The sequence below is a fragment of the Octodon degus genome, unplaced genomic scaffold, assembly GCF_000260255.1.
Source record: "Octodon degus isolate 3935 unplaced genomic scaffold, OctDeg1.0 scaffold00064, whole genome shotgun sequence".
NCBI lineage: Eukaryota > Metazoa > Chordata > Mammalia > Rodentia > Octodontidae > Octodon > Octodon degus.
In genome coordinates this window covers 10,582,217-10,595,948 of record NW_004524640.1, presented here as the reverse complement: position 1 = coordinate 10,595,948, position 13,732 = coordinate 10,582,217, and the positions used below count along the sequence as shown (strand labels likewise).

At 46.3% G+C, this 13,732-nt stretch overlaps 1 protein-coding gene across 3 annotated transcripts in view; it reads right to left on the bottom strand.

Moving 5' to 3' along the window:
- The window catches only part of Gtpbp1 (GTP binding protein 1), a 32,437-nt gene extending 23,885 nt beyond the window's left edge, over positions 1–8,552 (bottom strand). The window contains exons 1-2 of one of the 3 annotated variants that reach the window (XM_004634624.3): positions 8,057–8,552; positions 5,358–5,469 (exon numbers count right to left, since the gene is read on the bottom strand). In XM_004634624.3, coding sequence (XP_004634681.1) covers positions 5,358–5,469; positions 8,057–8,248 — 304 coding nt within the window. In that variant the 5' untranslated portion in view covers positions 8,249–8,552. Of the gene's footprint in view, positions 1–1,539; positions 1,733–5,357; positions 5,470–8,056 lie in introns of those variants that run through there. The other 2 variants (XM_023718967.1, XM_023718968.1) reach the window with 2 other exon arrangements.
- Between the last annotated feature and the right edge of the window lie 5,180 nt (positions 8,553–13,732).

Sequence of the window (13,732 nt, the reverse complement as noted above, 5' to 3'; positions counted from 1 at the left end):
AAAAAAAAAAAAAAAAAAAAAAATCCCAGGGACATGGGAACCGGGAAGATCTCAAGCTTGAGCCCAACCTGGGCAACTTAGCAAGTCTCTATCTCAAAAACGAAAAAGAAATTCTGTACTTAGCCTTTCTGTTCTGTAGCTTCACCTGTCATTTTGTTCATTTGTTCGTCCATTTGTTTTGAGACAGTGTCTCATGTATTCCAGGCTGTCCTCAAACCTGCTGTGCTCCCCTTGCCTCAGCTTGCTGTGTGCTGGGATCACAGGTGCACCTCCCCACACTCTGTTTCAGCTGTCATTTTGGAAACTACAAAAGCATTTACTTCTACCACCACCCTTGTCCCGGAGCTCCACACTGAAAATCTAAGGGCTAGCAGGTAACTCCTAAAGTCTGGTATCCAAACTCAATCATTGGCACAAAATGACTAATGTCAGAAAAGCACTGGAGTACTCACTGTCCCCTATGTGCCAGGCATTACTGCTCCTTTTGAATGGTAGGGTAAACAGAAGTCAGAGGTGAACAGGGGCCCCCATGCGAGCTGTGTCATCCAAGGCTAAATCTAGAGCCTTTTCTCCTTGCCAGTGTCCCTCTTATTTACTGCCGGAGCAGTTCCTCCCACCTTCCCACCTAATAAACGTACTCAAGCCTTCCAGTCACCCACGCTTAGCATGCGTCAGGCCAGTCCTGCTGACTTGGCTCTTCAGCTTCCCTCTTCCACTGCCATCAGCCTGACACAGGCCCTTATTCTACCCAAATCACCACACGAAACTCCTAATTGGTCTTACAAATTCAGCCTCTGTTCCTTCCATTCATCCCCCATGACCCACAGGCTTAAGCGCCTATATAAATACATGTAGTCACTTTCACATCAAAACCTCTGAATGGCTTTCCAGATGTAGCAACAATTCTAGCCTCTCCTAAGGGCCTCCCTAAGATGAGGTGGAAGGGACCTCCTTTTCAGTCTCCCTCTGTATGTTCTGTCCCAGTGCAAGTGGCCCTGACCCCCCATTCCTGGGTTCCCAGCATGGTCCAGCCCTACACCTCTGCTGATGGGCTTTCTAGATAAGGCACCCTATCCCAGTGTCCCTCTTCCTGGAAAGATCCTACCATTCGGCTCAGAGGCCACGGTAATCTTTACCTCCCTTAGAGCATCTGCCAAGCACCACCTCAGGCAACAGTGTTCTGGACCACGCCCTCCCCTCACACAGGAGCATCTTGAGGGTGGGGATCACATTGCAACCATTTCTTGATACCCCCCACGGAGTGTCTTTCCTATGTGGTAGCCTGAAAAGTCTGTAAAATGTAAAACAAATCAGCCAAGAGGGAGTGGCTGGGCTGATATTCCTAAAAGCACAGCCAAAGATGCTCTGAAGACCTCCTGGGTCAGAGAAAGGCTGAGCAAAGTGTCTCTAAGAGGACACTGGGGAGGTTGCCATTCTACCACGCTCTCAATCCTACCCATCCTCCCCTGCCTCCCTCTGTGTAACAAAAAGCAGGGCCTTCAGGACCTGCTCCACACCACAGGTCATCACCAACATCACCTTGTCCACCTGGGCTCTCAGTGGCACATCACTCTTCTCCAGCACGCATGGAATTCCTCATTCTAAGGATGGAGACAAAGGCCAAGAAAAAAAGCCACAGCGTTCCAATTACTGAAGCCCTCTCAGCAGCCGTGCTTGGCCCGCATCACAGTTCTGTCCTGCCAGCTCATTATCTTTCCTATAAGCATTACTCTGCTCAATGTGCTGCAAGGGCTGCCCATACTTTGGGGATAAAAATTTAACCTCTGAAGGGCCAGTGAGATAGCTCAGCAGACTAAGCACCTGCTTAGGCAAGTACAGGCAAGGACCAGGGTTCCATCCCTGGCACCACATGCTGCACAGGCCCCACCTTCAGGTGGGCTGAGCCGGCCAGAGTCCAGGCGTGGTGGTGCACACTTGTAATCCCAGCACTGCATAGTGAGATCCTGTACCAAATTCATATATATATATATATATATCTCTTTAGCTGGGGCCCACTCTCCCCTCCTGCCACTCCCACCTTCCCACATCTCTCTGGCCAGCTCAATCTTCCAGTCTCCACTGCCTCCATGCCTCTATGCGGGTGGCTTCCTCTGCCTGCTGGCCACTGACTCTACTCATCAGCACAACTTCTGCTCATCCCTTATGATCAACCCTACTCAGAGGCGGCTCTTCTGAGTAGCAGCTCTTTCTCTGGCCTACAGACTAAAGTTCCCCGCCCACCCCCAAGAGCTAACTTTCAGTACAGAACCTGGCTCTTCTAAGTCATTACTTAGAATTCGAGAAATGAACAAAGCTCTTTCTAAAATAATAATAATAATAATAATAATAATCTCATGATAAACTATTATCTTGGATCCTAAAGAAATTATTATGCTAACTAATATTTGCAAACATTTATATGCCATTTATATGTGATTTCCTTGAAGTCTTCCTACTTACTCTTATTAGACAATGGACTAGGTTCTCTTATCAGCACATTTTCACACAAGGAGAAAAGTCATCAGGCAAACAGATCTACCAGCCTCCAGACCCACACCTACGAGGCCCTAATGCTGTGCCTCCTTTGCCCACCTTAAACTAAAAACATATGTCAAGAACACATTCCATATGTTAAGAACACATTCCTGGGGTCAGGGAGATGGTTCAGTAGAATAAGTGCTTGCCTGGCAAGCGCAAGGGCCTGACTTCAATCCCTGGTTCTGCAAAAAAAAAAAAAAAAAGGAAAGAACACATTGTTCTGTAATGCTCACAAGTTTTCAATGTCTAACTTATCCATTCAAAATTTCTCTGAGGTGGAGGGGAGGTATCACTATCTCCATTTCACAGAAGGACATATTAAACAGAGGTAACATACTATGGACACGCAGGACATCAGTGATGAAGCCCTTGGGGCCTGGCATCTGGTTGGGTCCTCTGCCTGATGCTTAACTTGTTTAACTAGTTCTGTCTCTAAAGAATTCCGGCAGGAAGAAGTCACTGTGAATCTAACAGCATCCAACTGGAGATGTGAGGATAATGCTCGGGTGTGTAAGAGATGAGCTAATGAGAGCCTGACATCTACTTACACTCTGCCACAGAAGGGATAATTAGCTGTGAGTTGCCAAGGCATGGTAATATGCAGAGTCCACATTAAAGGACACAAGGAAAAGGGGGGGTTTTAAGAACCTGGGTCTTTAAAGACCAGTCCCAACACTGGTCAAAACTGACCTTCATGTGGTTTCTGAAATTCTACAAGTATAAAGTGACCTCTGAGTGGTTCACCTTATTAGAGTGGGCAAGATGCATACCTGACAAGTTTTTGAAAGGCTATCAATGAATTCTTTTTTTTTTAAACATTATTTATGTGTGTGTGTGTGTGTGTGTGTGTGTGTGGCCAGCTCAGCCCACCAGGAGCAGGGCTGGCTGGCATGTGGTGCTGGGGGATTGAACCGCGGTCCCTGTGCTTTGCTGAGCTTGTTCTAAGTAGGTGCTTTAGACCACTGAGCCATCTCTCCAGCCCTCAATGAATTCTTTAGTCATCAAGTTGAATAGGCTTTTCTGAATTTGACACTGTTGCTATGTTAGCCATCTGCCCTCTGCATCTTTAGCACTTGACAAAGCTGACCAACTCCCTCCCTTTCCTGCCAGGCAACCTCTCAGTTTGCCTATCTCTCTGCCCATGCCTTCTCTTAGCTGATAAGACTCATAAGTGGAGAAGTGGCGGCCGGGATGCGAAACAAGAGATAGGAAGGGACAGCTCAAAGGACAGAACAGCAGTATATGGAAAGCACACCCTTTTTCCTTTTGTCACGCTTGTAGCATTTCTAAAGATTATTTTCAGGTTGGGGAGATGGCTCAGTAGAATAAGTACTTGCCTGGCAAGCACAAAGGTCTGAGTTCAATCCCCAGTTCTGCCAAAAAAAAAAAAAAAAGATTATTTTCTTCTATGACATCTTTCCTTCTTGGGGTATGAATCAGATCTTATGAAGGTGTAGTGCTGAGGATTGAGCCCAGGGCCTTGCACATGCTAGACAGGTGCTCTACCACAGAGCACACCCCTAGCTGCAAGGAACAGATTTTAAACATTCTAAACAGCTTTATAATAGTATCAAGCCGTGTAAGATATTTACTAGATCTATGTCAAGTTGTTAAAGAATGATTTTGAGATGTCCTCAACCTTAAATTCAAACTACAAGAGAATTATAACCTGCCTTTACAATGCCTACACTGGGGCTGGGGAGATAGCTCAGTAGAATAAGTGCTTGCCTAGCAAGCACAAGGGCCTGAGTTCAATCCCTGGTTCTGCAAAAAAAAAAAAAAAAAAAAAAAAATGCGTACACTGAGCAAAGGAAAGTGTTCCCCTAAAGATGCATCCAAGCCCACCCTGGCTTTCCACAAAGATGATAAAGACAATTGCTGCTACGGGCTGAATTCATAATTGTTAACAATCTCAGCTGTCATGTCAGCAAAGATAAAGTTACAATGAAGAGGAAGGGGGCCGAGGAGATGACTCGGTGGAATAAGCGCTTGCCTGGCAAGCGTAGAGGCTTGAGTTCAATCCCTGGTTCCACCAAAAAAAAAAAAAAAAAAAAAAAAAAAAAAAAATAATAATAATAATAAAGAGGAAGGTAAGCAGGCCTTATATTGGAGGGTGTGAACTAGGAAAAAATAACAACTCATGATATAATCTGGGATCTGGGATTCTGTCATGGCGGATGCATTCTTCTAAAACAGGAGGCTCCATTACAATGAATAAGCAGGTTGGAGACAATAACCACAATAGTCACCACCTTCCCAGCTTCTGTGACTGAAAGGACCCACTGGGGAGTGGAGGTAGCCTCTAATAGCACAGCAGACTGAATGGTCTTTGTGGTCCGGACTACGGTGGCATGACTGAAGACAGATTCTGGGCATCTTTTCCTTGATGACATCAAGAAGAATCATGGAGATTCTCTGCTAAGCAGGAGATAATAGCAGTGGGACCCATAAATAGGGTGTGGAGGGGAGCTGTCCAGGACCGGCTTAATTCTAGACCTATGACTTGCCCTATCACCTTGGACAAGAAGTTTCCTTGCTTTGTGCTTCATTTCCTTTTATGCATACGGGGAGAACTGAGGTAGAAAGGAAACATCTGTAAAACTGCTCGGAAGGGTTGGGGAGATAGTTCAGCGGCCTAAGAGCCTGCCTGGCAAGTGCAAGGTCCTGAGTTCGATCTCTGGTATTAAAAAAACCCTCCAGATAGTTCTGCAGATACTGAAGTGTTACTACAACTCAGACACATGAGCAGAAAGTTGACAAAAGGATAAAATGTGCTCTACATAATTGTTAAAAACAAATGAAAGGAAAACTATGCTCACCTGATCCCTGCCCAATGACATATATGGTCTCTCCGCATCCCTCGTCCATCCTCTCCCACATCTGCCGAAGTAGGCTGTCATACTGCTCTGATGTAGGGCTCACTAGAACCAGCTAGAAGAGAAACCAACAGCCTTAGGACCACACTTACTACAGAGCACCACAGTCTGACCAAAAATGCTGACAGAATCCCACAGCATCCTGACTGACGGGAACTACACAGCCCCTCACACCTTCTCTGCATCTCCTTCAATAGCCTTGTATGATCCAGGTGATAAATAAGTGTGTTTTTGAGCTATGACCCACAGTAGAGGAGGTGAGGACCCAATTGACTGAGCATACAATACAATGAGAAGAAACTGATGAGCAGCACTTTACACCTACATGCCAGCCTTCTACCTGCAATTTGTATCTGGAAACTCAAGGTCAAAGATCTCATATACAGCCATACCCTCCACACACAGGCCAACAACTCCCATAGTAACAAAAGAATTCTGTTCCACCTTATCTTACCTCTTTTAACTATTAGGCAAACAACAGGAGAACCTGCCTGCAAGACTCGTCTTCAACTAAACATCAATACCATCAAGGTGAGTATTAACACCATCACTATGCAAATTCCTGTCAATAATATTAAGGTATCAACCATTTATTTGTACAGGCCACTCACCATTACATAGGTGTGTCAGACTTAACTCTCTTGTGAGATCTTGGACAAAGACCTTAATCTCTCTCTAAGTCTCAGATTTTCAAACCAGAAAACAGAGTTAATACTATCTTGCATTCTATAGCCATTTTAAATACCAAATGACATGTAAAGCATCTAGTCTGCACTTCAATAACAGTCATTACAAAGTTCTCTTCCTCCAATCACATCTAAGCAAACCTTGCATTACACTTGCCAATCCTGTTCACAAACTGTTTCTCCCTTTGGAAGCACCTGGCACCTTAGGTCTCACACTTAATTACAATAAAGACATAAATATCTAACATCTAATCTTTCCAGGATTTAATCTCTTCAACTCATCTTTTCCTCCACATGGTCAATTTTCTTTTCAACACCACCACCTTCCCACCTACTTCTATATGCAAATACATACAATGTATTACATTCACATCTATCTTTCAAAACAGTAAGGATTTCCTCAGCTACAAAATGAGGTAATACTTCCCTCACCATGAACATTAAATAAGCTCGCTTTGCCACTTCCCATTGTGTTTTCAGGTTTCTTCAGTACCTTGACCATGTGTCCAATATCCAGCTGGTCCACTCCAGCCAGATCCCTGTCCTACTGCCTGAGTTGACTCATCAGAGCTTGTAATTGCGAGGGCCACACTGCCTCACCCTTTTCCCCTGACTGTCTCCAAACCCCACAGTAACTCCTATAGCATTAGAGGCACCAGACAGGACCACTGTGACAAACAGAACCAAGATGATCTCCAACTGCTCAGCTGAGACTAGAAAAAAGAACGGTTTAAAAACTGCTCACTTAGGTCACAAGGAAAGTTCTTTCCAATTTAGAGCCAAGTTTTATACAGTTTTGCCATCGAAAGCTATGAAAAGTCACAATCATTTTCAAAGTTTTGATAAAACCTCTATCTGTATCTAATCTACAACAGGTAGGAAGTGGTATTGGTGTTCTGTCTTCGATCAACTGCTATTTAATCTGCACAGGAATTACTGAATCAACTAGCCAGTTCACCTCAAATATTTACTGTGTCCCCAGTATGGACTGACTACTTGTCTCAACCTACACTTTGAATTTGTGCAACGAATCTGTACTTAAGAGGATAGCTGGTGATCTGTGAGTTTAAGAAATTTTCCAAGGTCACGGAGCCTTTTAAATCACAAAGCGGGAAAAGGAACCCATCCCTGTCTGACTCCCAAACTGGTATTCATCCCTTCAGCGATGTTAAGCGCCTTCAAAACACCAGTCACATCTTAATCTTACTTTTTTGCTTCTCCACGCTCCCAAGCAGATGGATGAGCCCTTAAGTCCTGCCTACCTTCTCAAAAGCTCACAAAACACTATTTAAAACGTCCTTCATTACTCCACTCATATAAGACGAAGTTTCACTCCCAGATGGTGAGATCTGGGTCGTGCCCATCTTTCCATTTTTGTCTTGGGTGGACTAGCAAAAGTGGACGTCTCTCATACGCATCCTTCTCCCGGGTGAGTGACCACTTTCTGTTTCCTTTCCGAGACCAGGAAGGAACCCGTCGGCCACCCCAAGCTCCCCTCAGACTGTCTTCCAGAGAATCCTGCCCCCCACATCCCCACACTCCCCACGACCCAAACCAAGCCACCTGGACCTCCCAGCCGTTTGGGACGCCCCAGGAGAAAGCCACTCTCACGAAGGGGAACCGAGGGAGAGGGCGGCGGTATGGCGCGCTGCAGTGGACCCCACGCGGCTGCTGCCGCCGTCGGGCGCCCCCGTTCCACGTGGCGGAGCCGAAAGGCTGCGATCTTGGCGCGAGCAGGGAGCGCGGGAGGCCGGGTCCGCGCCACCGGATAGCCGAGGTGGCTACTGGGCACGGGAGGTGGGGGACGGCCCCGGCACTCGCTCGTCCCATAGCTCGGCCCTTCTCCGCGCCCCGGCCTCCCCGCGCCCCGACAGTCGGCGGCCCCAGCCGTCGCCCCAGAGACCGCTCGGCCCTCCCTGGACCCCCTCAGAGCCTGCCGCCGCCGCCCGGGCCTACCTTGCTAGTGAGGTCCAGTTCTGGCTCACCGTTGAGCGCCTCGCAGTCCTCGCTGCAGTCCGAGTCGAAGCCATCGTGGAGTCGGGCGGCGGCTGCCGCGGCCCTGGCAGCCCCGGGGGAGCTGGGCTCCGGGGCGAACATAGAGGCCGGCACCGGCGAGTCCATCGGGGAGCGACTTCGCTCCGCCGCCATCTTTAATAACTTAGGCTAATTCGCAGCCGGCTGCCCTCCCGGCTCATTTGACTAATCTATGCGTAGCCACGCCCCATCCTTATTGGAATAATTTATATAGAGCTTCTTTGGTCTAGTAGACAGTGACACGTATCTCTCGATAAGACACACTGGACCAGGCCTCTCAGCCACCAATCGGGGAAGCCTTTAAAAGTACCTAATGAATAATTAATGAAGCCCAGACCTCCCAACAACAAATATTTGAGACGTCACGCGCTCGGTCGCAGATCTGGAGCTGGCAGCAGGGTGTCCACGCTACCTACCTGGAATCTTCCCACCAACCGGAGCAGGGTACAATATGATTGACATGGCACTCATCCAATGAGAAGAGACATTCATACACCGATTCCCAGCACCTCGCCTCCTTGCTCCAGCCTTCCAGGGGCGGAGCGCGACCCCCAAATCATACTGCAAAACAGTAGGCGCCAGGAGCCTTCCGTTGATGGACAGCAGCGTGATCCAATCTAGTTCTCCATCGGTCCCGCGCCCAGGGCCGCTGCTCTAGGAGATAGTAAACTGCAAAAGAACCGCCCACTCATTCCAGTGACTGAGGCCGTCTCTGGAATACGATGTCCGCTGTGCTGGCATACTCCAGGCAAATCTGATAGTAGAATCGATGCTGTATATTCCAAGAGTTGTAATACTATAGCAGTCAAAGCGAGGTAATTAATGAAAACGCTGACCTTAGGGCGATTTCTCCATTCATTGCCTCTGCGGAGACAGCAATTGCATGAACAAAAAACTGAAGCAAACAGCAAAAATGAAAGCCAAAAGCACCTCACCACATTTTTGGTGAAACAGCTGAGCCAAACTCTGGGGTGTGTTACGGTACTTTCCTTTGGATTGTTTTTTTCATGATATTATCAGTTGTAGAAAGCCCCAATCCAAAATGTCATTTGCAGTCTTAAATCCCTGTTTCAAAAAACAGAAGGTCTAGACCTTCAGTGAATATAGAGATTTTCCAAGATCTAATAACGGGGCTGGGAGATGGCTCAGTGGAATAAGCGCTTCCCTGGCAAGCTCAAGGACCTGAGTTCAATCCCCGGTTCCGGGAAAAAAAAAAATCAACCCCAAGATCTAATAACGTTAACCTTTGCCACTGTAGGCAATAAACAAAGAAGAGCAGCCATTTGAGAAGGTAACCAAGATTTAGGGTTCTACAGCAGAATTTAGTGAGCAAGAGATAGGGTTCAAAATGGCCTCCATGAGGTTAGGGATCTGAGAGGAAAGGTGGTCTCTTTCCTATTTTCAACTAGATACTATCGTCTTTTTTTTTTTTTTTTAACATTTGTTTATTGTGTGTGTGTGGCCAGCTCAGCCCACCAGGGGGCGGGGCTGGCTGGCATGTGGTGCTGGGGGATCGAACTGTGGTCCCTGTGCTTTGCCAAGCTTGTTCCAAGTAGGTGCTTTAGACCACTGAGCCATCTCTCCAGCCCCTATCAAGTCTTTTATATGTAGTTTATTTTATTTATTTTGTTTTTTTGGTGGAACCAGGAATTAAACTCAGGCCCTTGCGCTTGCCAGGGAAGCGCTTATTCCACTGAGCCATCTCCCCAGCCCCTTATATGTAGTTTAAAAGCAGATAAAACAACTCATTATTGGGGGCCCGGGAGATGGCTTAGTAGAATAAGTGCTTCCCTGGCAAGTGCAAGGGTCTGAGTTCAATCCCTGGTTCTGCCAAAAAAACCCACAAAAACTCATAGTAATGTCATGAAGGCCTAAGTGTGGCACTGATGTCTGCTAGTAATGACTAACCCCACAGTTGACTTTTAGTTTTCTAACACTATAACATTATTAAAGGCAAATCCTGTATAATACTGTACACAAAAACAAATGGTCACAGGGGCCGGAATACCAATAAAATTATATTTTATTTTATTTTTTTATTTATTTATGTGTGTGTGGCCAGTTCAGCCCACCAGGGGGCAGGGCTGGCTGGCATGTGGTGCTGGGGGATTGAACCGCAGTCCCTGTGCTTTGCTAAGCTTGTTCTAAGTAGGTGCTTTAGACCACTGAGCCATCTCACCAGCCCTAAAATTATATTTTAAAAGGGCAGGCGTCTTGCCCATTAGCTCAGTTGTTTAAGAGCCTGTTTAGGCAAAGTAGTCCGCCTCAGGATTCTGTGGTTTCTGTGGTGAAGCAAAGAGTGTACCATGGACTTGTGTTTACTCTTCTCCCTTGGCTTATAGTTAAAGAGCCGTACCATTACTGTCACAGCCAACCCTGAGTCAGTACTTTCATGGTTGGGCCTTACCCAGTACTGGTGAGATGCTGTGATCTTTAGTTCGAAACATACTTTGCTAGTTGTGGGATTTCAGTTTAAGATTTGTAGTGACTACAACTGGGAAGGGACCTTTGAACTTGAGGTCTGTGGGTGGGTCAATGGGGGACACTGTTGACCCCACAAACAATGGCATTTCCCCAGCCCTGGGCAGGGCTTCTCATTTTAATTATGTTCATTCACTACACAAGGACCAAAGCAGGCATCCTCCCAAGTAAGCTCCTGCCCATCTGCTCAAGCGCAGGTACCTGGTACCTGGGCCACCCAGCTGTCAAGGGGACCCTATCAGCCCAGATGCTGGTGGCCCCCCAGAGGCTCTGAACGCCCACCCTGGCTCGCAGGCCCCCAGGCAGTCCAGCCTTCTTAGCCCACTTGTCCTGTCCCCACCGTAACCACAGGGCAGGGTCTGAGGTCAGACCTGTTGCTGCGGTGGCCCATGTGCCACCCTCTTCCTACGGGCAGAGCTGAGTAAAGTTCAGTTAATGCCTCACCATGGCTCTGGAGGTGGACACCATCAGACACAGCTTAGAGTGATGGTGTAACCCAGGGCCTGGATGTCTGCTGCTTTGTCCAGGTTCACAAGGTTCATGGGTCACTGCAAGGTCACAACTGACTCAACCCCACTGTAGCTGCCACATTAATTCTTATTTGTAGAAACAGGAATTTGAGACAAGAAGTCATGCAGTTTCAGCAGTCTTGATCATTTTTCTGATGGGCTTTTTTTTTCCCCTAGCTGAACTGCTTACCACTATCCCATATATTCCTCTCTCTATATATAGTCCCTTGAGTAGTTAAAATATTAAAATTTTAGTTTCTTAAAAAGTCATATATCGGGCTGGCCAAATAGCTCAGCGGATTAAAGTGCCTGCAAGCAAACTCAGGGGCTGGGAGTTCCATCCACAGGGCCTACAGTGCAGGCCCTGACCCCAGAGGTGTGCTGAGACAGCAACTGAGACTGGGTGTGGTGGTTCGCCTATAATCCCAGCTCTTGGGAGGCTGTAAACAGGCGGATCACTACGGGTCCAATCTAGTAGTGAGATCCTGAACACCCTGTAGACCCTGCCCTAAAATTAAAAAAAAAAAAGTCAAATGTCAAGGCATTGTATTCCATAATAATTACTGTGTTAATGTGCAATGTATAATTGGTCTTCTTCCCACTTCTGGTTATATAGTTCATAAAATTAGGAGAGTCTCTTGAGTAACAAGTTTTTTTTTTTTTGTATGCTTGTAAACTGACTGGTAGGGGCTGGGGAGAGAGCTCAGAGGCTTAAGCACCTGCCTGGCAAGTGCAAGGTACAGAGTTCAATTCCTGGTACCACCAAAAAAAACAAACAAACAAACAAACAAACAAAAACACCAAATAAACTGACTGCTAGATGAGTGCTGGTCCTTGCGGAGACCAAGTCAAAATTAAAGGCAAGATTACAATTTTTGGGAAGTGGATTAAAGCTTAAATTGATAATGAATAGTAATCACTCAGTCATGCTTATGTAATCAAACTTCCATTAAAAGCAACCAAGGCTGGGGATATAGCGCTGCCTGGCAAGTACAAGGTCCTGAGTACCATTCCCAGCACCAAAAGAAGAAAAACAAAACAAAAAACAACCAGAAAGGACCAGTTTTGAGTTCTTTCCAGGTTAAACACAGAGATTTCTGGAGCGTATCATACCTAGAAGGGCACAGAAGCTCCCGTGCCATATCCTTTGTAGTAAACTGGGAAACGCTGGTGTCTCCCTGAGTTCTTTGTTTTAAACTTTTTGCAGTACCAGGGATTGAACTCTAGACCTTGTACTTGCCAGGCAGGTGCTTATGCTACAGAGCTATCCCCCTGGCCCACCCTGAGTTTTATAAGCTGCTTGAGCAGGTTAATTGGACGAAGGAGATCACAGGTGTCCTGCTTTATAGAGCTGGTCAGCCAGAAGTTCCCAGGGGCTTGGGCTTGTACCTGAAATGAGAAGTGGTCTTGTGGGCCTTACCATGTGGTAGTGTAACAGCTGAAATGGAAGATGCTCTCACCTGGTGTATGATGCAAAAATGACTGGTCTCTGGGGAGAAAGAATTCCACACTTTGATGATCAGATGGGCCGTGTTATATTCACGCCATCATCCAGATTGATATTTAGCATGTTTCACCCACTGGATCATCCAGACAGAGTTCAAGTTCAAAATGTAAGGGCTGGGGAGATAGCTGAGCAGCTTAAGTGCCTGCCTGGCAAGCACAAGGTTCTGAGTTCAATCTTCGTACAGAAAAAAGGAAAAGAAAAGAAACAAAAGGTAGTACCTGACACCCAGTAAACTCTAAAAGTCTAAAAAACATGCCCTTCGCACTATATGACTTTGCCCATAAAAGATATTCTCAGAGTAGGTGCTTCTTGAATTGAATGGGGAAATCTACAATAACATTTCAAGGGGGGAAATTCCCTGGCTTACAAAGGAAAAACCTTACATCCTCTTTGGGAAGGCAGGTTAGTTCAAAACCTGTACTCACCATATGTGACCTTGAGCAACTTGATTAACTTCTTTAAGCTTCAGTTTTCTTCTCTAAAAAGAGAAGTGTTTAATAAGACAATTCACAGTAAATGACTTGGCAAAACACAACAGTGCTTGTTACACAGTAAGCCCTCAATAATTAACCTTATGTGAGTATACCATAACCTTAGGTATACCATAACCTTAGGCTTACAAATTACAAACATCTAAGATAATTCAACAGTGGTCTGAAGAGCCGTGGACTCTACCAACTTGGTAATCGCTCAGGCACGTTAAGTACCACCGTGGAGAGAAATGTTGTCTTAACAGCCATCAAAACAGGGTCAAAATTACTTAAGAAAATGTGATTTATTTTAATGTTTTTGAACAGATTCAAAAGGAAGTAATAGATGCCTTCCACGTGCCCGAGAAAAATCTACACTTAAACCTGTTTGTGTGCCTCCTGATACACACAAAGCGCTCAGCTATAGCTTGGGAAACGCAGAGAAAGCCCTGTGACAGCCACCGTGGGGGCGGGGTGTGTGGCAAAAGGACAGCGGTTTGTGTGGGCTGAGCTGAAACACGACACTGAGAACTGAAATAGGTCTCTCCTTTCCACTGGCAAAGCGCTAACCCTCGGAGCTCAGGGAGTGGGAGGCGGCCGGGCTCACTAACCAGAACAATTTGTGCCCGAC